The 10120-nt window shown below is 56.7% G+C and overlaps 1 protein-coding gene across 1 annotated transcript; it reads right to left on the bottom strand.

Moving 5' to 3' along the window:
• On the bottom strand, window positions 1–8081 carry NCLN (nicalin). The gene is made up of 14 exons (XM_080935073.1): window positions 7798–8081; window positions 6191–6381; window positions 5894–6038; window positions 5680–5774; window positions 5039–5119; window positions 4252–4355; window positions 3457–3545; window positions 3032–3350; window positions 1957–2044; window positions 1841–1879; window positions 1612–1772; window positions 1330–1383; window positions 1170–1248; window positions 1–1094 (listed from the first exon to the last, which is right to left on the bottom strand). Exons 1-14 carry the CDS (start codon window positions 7979–7981, stop codon window positions 1035–1037), a joined length of 1689 nt encoding a protein of 562 aa, XP_080791199.1. The 5' UTR covers window positions 7982–8081; the 3' UTR covers window positions 1–1034.
• Between the last annotated feature and the right edge of the window lie 2039 nt (window positions 8082–10120).

Below are 10120 nucleotides of genomic sequence, written 5' to 3'. Positions count from 1 at the left end.
TATTTTGTAACCTGCCAACTGCAGACCCGCAGCCACCCCAAGGGGCCATCCATCCCCATGACCTGTCAGGACAGAGGGAGGTGGCACATGCCCTGTGTACTTTTCCAGTGACAGGTGGCACTGGCCTCAGACCCGTAACCAGCTGCCAGGTTAAGAGTAGAAAGGGAAGGAGAGCGCTTGGGGCCAGGGCAGCAGGCTGACCCCTTGCCCTATGACACAAGTGCCACCAGGGTGGCAGCCACCACTGCTGAACAGAGGCAGCCTACAGTGTGTGGGGGTAGGCCAGGCCTCAGCAGGGGCTGGAGGACACAAGAAGCTGGTCTTCAGCGGGTCCCCAGCTGCCCATTCCAGCCTGACACCTCCTGGGTCATATTGCTATTGAATCGATTCACCCTGGGGTCCCTGAGGTCAACCATCAACACCAGTGTCCCCTCTTAAGGCCATTCTGTGGGGGACATCCAGAGCTGTGCTGGGCCTGGCCGTTCCATCAGACACTGACAGAGGGGCAAACTCCCCAGAATGTATCACAGGTAGGGAAACTGAGGCTGGTGGGGGGGAATGTGGAAGGTGGGGAGACCTCAGGACTGCACACTCCATACTCCTACCCAATCACCAGCATCGGGACTGAGAGTAGGGACATTGCAGGAGGCGCCAGAACCTCAGGTGGCTCAGATCCAGCTGGGGAACCAGGTGGGTTCAGTGGTGGCGGAGGTGACAACAGGTCGGGCGGGGTTATGAGGAGGAGCACTAGGGAGACAGTCTCTGGCCAGTGCTAGGGAGAGGCAGGTTATGGTGGCTGCCTCCGGGAACCACAGAGACAGGCTTCTGGGACCCAGCCCCCGGGGAGGCCAAAACCACTGTGTGTAACCCTTAGGTGTGTGTGGTCCGGGCCATCACTTCTTCCCAGTGGGCTCATCTGCAGGTGGGTAGGGCTCTCCTCCACGGACATTCAAGACATGGACGGGGAGAGTTGTCCCTGCATCCTAGTGACCCATCGAAACCCTCTGTGGTTCCACCTGGCCACTGTGGGTGTGTCACTGTGCCTTGGCCTTGAGCAGCAGTCTCTGCACCGTCTTGTATAGCACGTGGAAGTGCTGGTGGGAAGAACAATGCGTGAGGTACACTGGAGAGCTAGCCCCCCCACCCCAGATGCTCGCACAGTTGCTCACCTGGACGGCCGTGTATGCCATGCCCAGGTACGCCCCAATGCACAAGGCCAGCAGCAGGTCGAAGATGGCTGGCTTGACCCTGGGGGACAGTCCATGGGGTCAAGGATGGGAGAGTGATCACCCCTGTAGACTGTGGTGTGGGTTCTGGTCCGTCACTCACCTGTAAGCGTTCATCACCTGCTTCAGCTGGTCGTAAAAGACAAACTCAGGGTCCCTGTGAAGAGACAGCCCTGGCTCAGTGCCTCTCTCCAAGGCTCCTCCTCAGAGAGCGTCCCTGGAATCATGGTGCTTGGGAGGCTGATGCAGGAGCATGACAAGTTTAAGGGGACTAGGAACATCCCTGGCCTGACACCTGTGCTTCCCTTTGGTCTCAGTCTTGGACCTGTGTCTTCCTGGCTGAGGACAAGGCAATGGGCACCCAGAGCGCGTGGCCAGTGAGTACCGTTTGTCAGCCTTCACATGGTGCTGTCGCACGTCCTTCAGGTAGCGGCTCAGAAAGTGTTCCAGTGTGCTCAGGAATGTCCCGTCCTTGTCCAGCAGCTGGGCGGCCCGTGGCTGGTTGGTGAGCCAGTCCATGACGGAGTCTATCTGCTCCTGCTGGACCTGTGGGGGGTGCAAGCTGGGGTCACAGCACAGGTCCCTGTGGTCCCCCCCAGCGTCCCACACTTTACCATCTGCTCCGTGAACACTGGCATGTCTGGGGGTGTCCCCTGTAAAGGGAGAGGACAGGGTATGAGTGACCTGTGGGCTGTGTGCAGCACACAGACAGGGCACACCAGGAGCTCACCTTCTCCGTCAGGTTGTAGATGACCCTCGTCAGGGCCTCAGCGATGATCCTTGTGTTCCGAGTCAGGGTCTTGGAGTCCACTCGGGACCTTGGGGACACAGGGACAGGCTCCTCAGGCACAGCAGGCAATCTCTGGTGCCTAGGCTCTGAGGATGGCAGGGGCTGGACCTAAGAGTGTGTCTGACCACAGCCTCCACCCAGGGCAGCCAAGGCCCAAGGATGTGGAGGTGCTATGGGCATAGTGTGGGGACAGGGCAGCCTGCAGGGCCCAGGACCCCTTTGCAGATAGGTGAGTGACCTTCCTTCAACCCAGCAACCAGCCTGTGTGGTATCCTGGGGACCCTTCCAGGTGTGATGGTCTGCTGACCCTTCTACAGTCTGCTTCTGACTCAGCCCCACCGGGGTCTACCAGGACAACTGCCTATACCCTGTTTCATGGCCAGCTAATGGAAAGTTCTAGAAAATGGCTCTGCTCCCCCGCAAAGAAGGTCATTAGCTTATACCCACCCAGGAAGCTCTCTCTGTGGAAAGCCCCCCTTAAAGGATTCTAGAAGGAACCCCCAGGGTAGGCCCCAAAATCAACCCCCACAAAAGATAACCCAGGGAAGGCCCAGGAATTTGCCACCTCTCCTACCAGACCCATGGAAAGTTTTAAAAGACAACTGTCCTCTGTGAGACTGTTACAGAAGAATGTTGTAGCAAGTTCTGGGAAGTGCCTTCCATGAAGACTCTAGAAGGTTCTAGAAAGTGCTACCCACAGGTTCTGGACAGAGCTTCACCAAAATGTGCCCCTATGGAAGGAAGGTTCTAGAGCAATAGTTCCCAACCTTCCTAAGGCCCCAAACATAAAATTATTTTATGGCTACTTCAAAACTAATTTTGCCTGTTATGAATCCTAATGTCAATATCTGACGTGCAGCCTCAGAGGGTCCGGACCTAGGTCGAGAACCACTGTTTTAGAAGCTGTCCCTGCCCAGGAAAGACCTGTAAGGTGGCTTCTTTAGGACACCAAAGAAGCTCCAACGGATCAACACCCCACCCCAAGTGCTGTAGAGGGAACGCCAGGCTTGCTCACCGCACATCCATGATGCTGCTACGTGGCCCTGCACGGTGGCTCTCCAGATGCGACAGCGTGAAGGCCGGCAGCCTCCGGATGGCGAAGCGCTCGTGCTCCCAGGCCAGCACGTCATCCGCCAGGTTGATCTTCTTGTGCACCATAGAGAAGCTGACGTCGGGGAACTGGTGTGCAGCCACCGTCTCCAGCTCCCGCAGGAAGGCATGTTGCAACGTCCCCTCCCGCGGAGGTTTGGACACATGCAAGCGCAGGTGGCTGCCACGTCCCACAGTGTCCAGGCACAGAACGAAGGCTACGTTGTCCTGCAGAAGGCTGGAGTCTGTAGGGTGAGGAAAGGGGGTCAGAGGGCCATGGCCCCACCCACCAGAGACAGACTCCGCCCACCAGCTCATCATCAGGGACCTCCCACCCTGAGCCCCGCCTGCCTGTGTGGTCCAGGCTATCCTCAAGCCAGCGCTTGGTGCCCTGGTAGTTGAACTTGCCTCCACCAGATGCGAAGAACAGGAGGTTGTACCTATGGGTGTCAAGAGAATGACATGGCCAAGCCAAAGGTGCCCAACTGAGACACGGGGAAACTTTAGGTCTCTCCAGACCCACCACCAGGTGACACGCCCAACACCAGGCCAGGGGCTCCACAATTATGACAGTCACACATGTTCCGAGAGACCTCCAGGGAGGCCTCTGAGGACCCACACACTCCTCAGTCCCCGGATGCCAAGGGTCAGCTGACACACAACTTGGCTGTGTGGACTTGATTCTCACAGGTGCCTCACACCCTCACCTGTCTGGGAACCAGAGCCAGGCCACTGAGCCCAGGTTGTTCCCAGCCTGTTCTGCTGACTGGCCACTGCCACACAGGGTTGCCAAGCCAGCCAGGACTGGGTGAGGCCACTGGTCCAGGCCATAAGGGACAGACACATCCAGGGTGAGCAAGAACAAAGCTGCCTCATGGCTTTTAAAGAAATGACGCCCCCACCTTTATGACCACCATGGGGCCACCTGTGACCACGCGAAGAGACTGCCCAGAACGCTGGCTGCTGCCTTTCACTGTTGTGTGCCCCAGCTCACACATGCTGAAGTCACTCTCATGTGACCTGTGTGGTATCTCAGGACAGGTGTGACTGTTACAACTGTGGGCAGGGATGGGTGGGGGCCAGGGATGCTACTCAGGTCCCTTCAGGGCTCAGGACTTCCCACAGAGACCACCCAGTGGAACTCACGCTGCATGTGTGCGCTTGTACGTGTAGAGGCGAGAGAAGAGGCGGGCCAGCTCCAGCAGCACAGAGATACCACTTCCATTTGAGTCTGCGCCCAGTGACAGCCACTGTGGGCAGAGGACCCAGCAGTCATGCCTCCTGTAAGCCAGGCCCATCCACCTGGTGCCAGAGCCACAGGGCAGCACGGTGGAAAGGACACAGGAAAACCTGCTGGGCAGGCATGGTGGCCACACCGTCAACCCCAGCACTCGGGAGACTAGGGCAGGGAGAGTTCTCTGAGTTCCAAGACAGCTCAAACAAAGCCATCGAAGGGTGGGACTGCCTGCCTTTGGAGGCTCTGGAGACACATAGACAGACATGGCAGGGACTTGGGGACCTGGTAGTTTGAATAAGAATGGCCACAGAGGTTCAGGTATTCTAATGCTCAGTCTCAGCAGTGACACTGAGGAGGATGAGGAGGTGTGGCCTTGTTAGAGGTGTGTCACTGGTGTGGGCTTTAAGGTATCGAAAGCTCATGCCAGGCCCTCCCTGCTTCTCTGTCTGTACGTCTCTCTCAGTTTGCACATCAGGATGCAGGGGAAGGTGCTTTCCCCACCAGCATGCCAACCACTGACTGACTCTCCTGTAAATGTTGTCACAGTCACGGGGCCTCCTCAGTGACAGGACAGTGACTAAGACACTCAAGGGTAGGTCTGGATCACCCCCTGCATCACCCACCAAGCTGGTGCCATGGTCAGCTGGCAGCCACTACCCTTCTGTGCCTGTTGTCCCTGTGGACCAGGGTACTTACTGGGGCCACCCCAAAGGCGTCGTAATGAGCCACGATGACAATGGTGGGGAGGTCCTCCCCTCCCAGCCCCGTCAGCCGTCCCTGCAGAGACAGAGATGAATCCTAGATGCCTTGGCTGTGATTCCCGAGGGTCACCCTCACGTGCGAAAGGCTTCATACCAAGGACAGGCAGTGGCAGCCAAGGCTGGACGGTCCCTCGGCCCCAGTGGACCAGGGAACAAACTGCTTAGCCCAGGAAGGGACTGCACAGAGAGGTTGCTGCACCCAGTCCCTAGGGCCTCCATGACTAAGGGACAGCCTGCCCATCCTGTCATCACAGCCCCAGAATGCTGTAGACAATTATGTGGCGCACACTCAAGTCTGTGGCTGCCCGTGGCACCGCAGCCTGTCTGACTGACTTACACCCCTAGGGACAGAACTAAAACCTTGGGGTGCTCTTTTCTTTTTATTAAAACAGGGTCTCCTGTATCTCAATGGCAGTCTTGAACAATGTAGTCAAGGATGGCCCTAAACTCCTCATCTTTTTGCCTCAGCCTCCCTGGTGTGCCTCATATGATCCCTTGAGAATGAGCCCAGGACTCTGGGATCAGAGTGCACCCTATACAAAGGGCCTAAGGCAAGCTAAGAAGGTGGGAGCTCACCTCCACACTGGTGATGAGCCAGTCGCTCACCGCCTGGCTCTGGGCTCCGCTGGTCACCATCTGGAAACCATTGGCTGTGGCCGTGTGCAGCAGTACTGGGGACAGACGGGGAGGGGTCACTTGGGCCTGTGGTTGAGGCCACAGGTGGGGGTGGGAACTGCAAACACAGAAGCCCAGAAAAGACTCATAGGTGCCTTCCAGTGGCCTGGCTTACCTTCAGCCGCAGAGGCGGAGCCCTGGGAGGCAGAAGCCGCCTGGGTCTGCTCATAGATGGACAGCAGGGTCTCGTCTTCCACCGCAAAGTACACGGGGACCACAGTCTCCATGGCCAGCATCTCAGGCTCCATGTCCATGAATTGCTGTGGGAAAGCGCATGCATTGAGGGAACAGCAGCACCCCCAGAGTGCCTCCCCACCTCAGCTTCCTTCGAGAATAGGGAGGACACGCCCTTGTGTTCCCAAGGACACACAGCAGATGAGGGGCAGGCACGGGGACTGAGACACGGGCTTACCCGGACAACATCCTGAGGCACGGCAGCCATGGCACGGGGCAGGATGATAACCACAGCACCTGCTGACTGTCGCAGAGCCTTCTGATAGTGCTCATAGGAAAAATCCAGGAGCCGCATGAGCACGCAGCGGCGGCTCAGCACATCCGCATCCACGGTGCGCGCCTCCGTGTTGAGCACCGCATTCCGAGTGCCTGTGGGGACATCGGGTCAGGGCATTATGACCTGGGGCCTGCACCTACCACCGCTGCCACCCTCCATGATGATAAGAAGGCAGGCCCTAAGAGGGCCAGAGTCCACAGCAGGAGGGATGGTAGGCCTGGGTCACGGCCACACCCACAAGCCTCCTCTTCAACAGTGTGGTGCATTTCTCAACAAGACCCAGGGGAAGTTGGGTAAGGAGAAATGTGATAAGGCTGTTACGTGGCCAGGGGCTGACGGGAGCTCAAGGGGCTTGTGCTCAGGTTTTCTCAAGACCTGCTCTGGCTGGCTGCCCCATCGTGGGTCCTCCAGGGTACAGACAGGATGCAAGAGACTACTAGTTCATATCCAGCCAAGGATGGGCAAGAAAGCCACATGACAGGCATCTGGTCCACTGTAAAAATGAGCTCGTCCACAGGCTAGCTCACCCGAGACTCTGTGCCCGTGAGAACCAGACGTGGACGTGAGAAGGAGCTGCCCTCCAGATCACAGAATGCCCCGAACGTGCCCGGCATCGTAGCCACTTGCTTCAAGTGGCTTCCGTGATTTCCCTGGCCACCCGACACCCCGCAGTGGCAGCTTAGCAGGTGGCCCTTCAGAAGATGCCAGGCCACAGGGAGCTGCAAGCAAATGCTGATGGCATTAGAGATGTCTGGTCACCTACATGTGGCCCTGTGGACCTGGCCTAGGATAAGACCCTCACCCCAGGGTGCCCTAGGTTCCAGGGCACTGTCCTGGGCCCTGCAAGGTGCTGGGCAGCCACATGGCCTCCACCCCTTAGAGCTCCCCAAGCTGGGGAAGCAAGGACCCCTGCTATGGCAATACTTCTTTAAAAAGAAATTAATGTAATTCTGGGCACACACACTCAGAAATGGGGGCTCATTCAGGCAGCGACTTAGCATCAAGGCTGAGAGGAAAACCAAAGAGCAGAAGGTTCTGGAAGGCTGGATACCACAAGCAGGGTGCAGGAGGCTCCGAGAGGCCTAAAACCTGGGCATGGGGACAGAGATCCTGGGGAGGCCTGGCGAGGAGTGGGGAGCAGAGCAAAGGGTTGAAGGCGTGGAGCTGTGGAAACAAGACCCCAGGGGACCCCAGGACGACAGACCTGGGGGCAGACGCCAGCCAGAGAGAGGTCTTAGGCAACCGCTGACAGAGAGGGATCAGGGTGACAGGGGATCGAGGAGAGGTAGGAATCAGGGTGGCGATAATAGGATGGGGTGACAGGAATCAAGAGTGACAACAGAACTGCGGGGACAGGACTGATAGAAACAAGATCAGTATGTCAGCGGGGACACAGGGGTAGCAGTCGGGGGTCCTCTGCATGACAGTGGGAGGATCACGGTGACTGGGAAACTGGTGTGGCAGTAGGGGAATGGCAGCGTCAAGGGAAGAGGTCAGGGGTCGCGCACCGTATGGCTGGCCCTGCAGGTCGTACTGCTGCATGCGGTACACGGTGAACTCGTGCGCAGCGTCGGCGGCGGGCAGCGGCGGCGCCACGAGCAGCAGCACGGCGGGCAAGAAGACGATAAAGCCGAGCGGCAGGCACGACGCCTTCAGCACGTTCTCGAGCACCTCGCCCGCTTCCTCCAGCATCCCGGCGGGCGGCAGGCCGCAAAGGCGCGGCGTCGGACAGCGACGGGAAGCGGCCGCGGCTCCGCGGACTCAGCTCGGCATGGGCGGCTGCTGAGGTCCTTCGGGCAGAACCACGAACAGCCCGCGTCAGCCTTAGGGTCCTTCGGGCAGCGCAGCGGATGTCCCTGTCTGCCGCTCAGCCTTCCGGGAAATGTAGTCCTTCTTGTGAGTGAGCCTCGTTTTAAACGGCTCCGCCCGTGATAGAACGCTGCGAGTTGTAGGCACACTGAGACTCGCGTTCCGGCCTCTCGGAAGCTGTGGCAGTCCTTGCTCGCGGAGCACCCTGGAAGTTGTAGTCCCACTCTACCGCTCCCAGAACGAACATGGCGGACAGTTTACTGAATTCATCCAAGCCGTAAAACACAGATGATTTACAAAGATATTAAAAACCATTCTAAGTAAAGCTTGTTTAAACCCTATCTTTGGCGTCGTTAATGAGAAGGAAAATCAAAGACCTAACGTGCAGGACGTGACCTCCGACCCGGAAGAAAGTAGGAAAAAGAACGAGCTCATCCGGTACCTTGGTTCTCTGGGAATTGTAGTCCTATCGGGCAAGCACAAAGGACTATGGGAACTGGAGTCGTTCTTTAGTCTCTGAAAGGAGAGGGGATTAGAATGGGGGGGGGGGGGAGGGACGTGAAAACGAGGGCTGAGGTCTTTGTCTTGAAGGAGCTAGCGCCCCGATCATAAGACGTGACACTCAAACTACAGGATTTAAGTGAATGAGCGGGGCAGGTGATAAGGTAGTAAGGCAAGGAATTGGCAGTGGGGAGATCAAGATAACTGTAGTGGGGCTAGTGTGATGATGGGAGGTCTTTAGTATCCCCGTTCATATTGGGACATATTTAATCTAACAGTTTTGGCTTTCCTATTGCAACTTCAATTCTAATTTTAGAGTACCCAATATTGCTATGGATTTGACTAGTTCCTGTGTCTTGGGATAAGTTAAGGTGTGAATTAAAATTATATGTCACTCACACCTCTAGGAATACAATAAATAAGAAATAAAAGACCAAACAGTGCCACCCACCCACCTCCAGGCACAGCTGGAAACTCAACATGCAAACTGGCATGAGCTGCCTTTGAGTAGGGTACGAAGTAGGCGATGGGTGAGTGAAGTTTGTGGAGAACTCGGGATGATGCCTTCTCTGAAGTCTTTGAAAGCAGACTATAAGACTCAAACGTGTAGTCCTTTCCCCCAGGATGAGTGATTACTGCAATGAATGGATGCCAACTGTATACTGAAACCGCAGACAATCAGAATTGAAAGTGTAGAAAAGAAAATTGATGATGTGTCCCCAGCACCTTGAACTGCCATCTATAACTGTGACAATCACGACCGTCCTAGAACCCCTGCCAATGGGACTTGGTTACAATACACCGAGAACCTGAATGGAGGTTTCATTCATTTTAATGAATTTTATGCTTGGCTTGAAGCTGCACTACCACACAGTAGGGCCCACAGCTCCCTCTCACACCACATCTCTGTCATTCAGAACCGGAAGGGCAGGGCTGTGGGGTTACAGGACCAGTTGAGATTGCCCCAGACCTGGGGTGGGTGGATCTATCCTCCCCACATAGAGACAGAGACTCTGAACTGGAGAAGGGAAGCCATGGGGGGCAGGTTGCTTGTCCCAATGGGGAAGTCATCGAGAAGAGGGCTGGATGACAGACTGGTGTGTCCCCCAGCCCCACTGTCATTCTTACAACACATCAGGTTGCCCTCAAAGAAATGGTGCAGGTGCACCCGCATCCCAGTACACCCCCAAAGTACTGTGTACCAGTGGGTGTGACCAGGAGACACGTTACAGCAGCCCGGTCATCTACAAGCACACATGTGACTAAGAGAACCATAAAGCCCTCTCCTGTCCATGGCCTCGGACACGGCACATCCCCTTTCTGCCTGGGAGACCCATCGAGGCCCAGGCTCACTGGCTCTGGCCACTCTCTGCCAAACATTCATCACCGGGAGTTTCGTGGAAGGAACCCAGGGCTTGTTGGCATTGTTTTTCAGTCACCATCAGGCAAGGATTTTGTGTCCCGTCCCTTCTCACCTCTCCCGGGAGGGCCTGCTCAGTGGGTAACTGGCTGGTTCAAAGT

The sequence above is a fragment of the Micromys minutus genome (genome assembly GCF_963924665.1).
Source record: "Micromys minutus genome assembly, chromosome: 22".
NCBI classification, from domain to species: Eukaryota; Metazoa; Chordata; class Mammalia; order Rodentia; family Muridae; genus Micromys; species Micromys minutus.
Note: the sequence above shows the minus strand (reverse complement) of the source record. Positions and strands in the feature narration are given on the sequence as shown.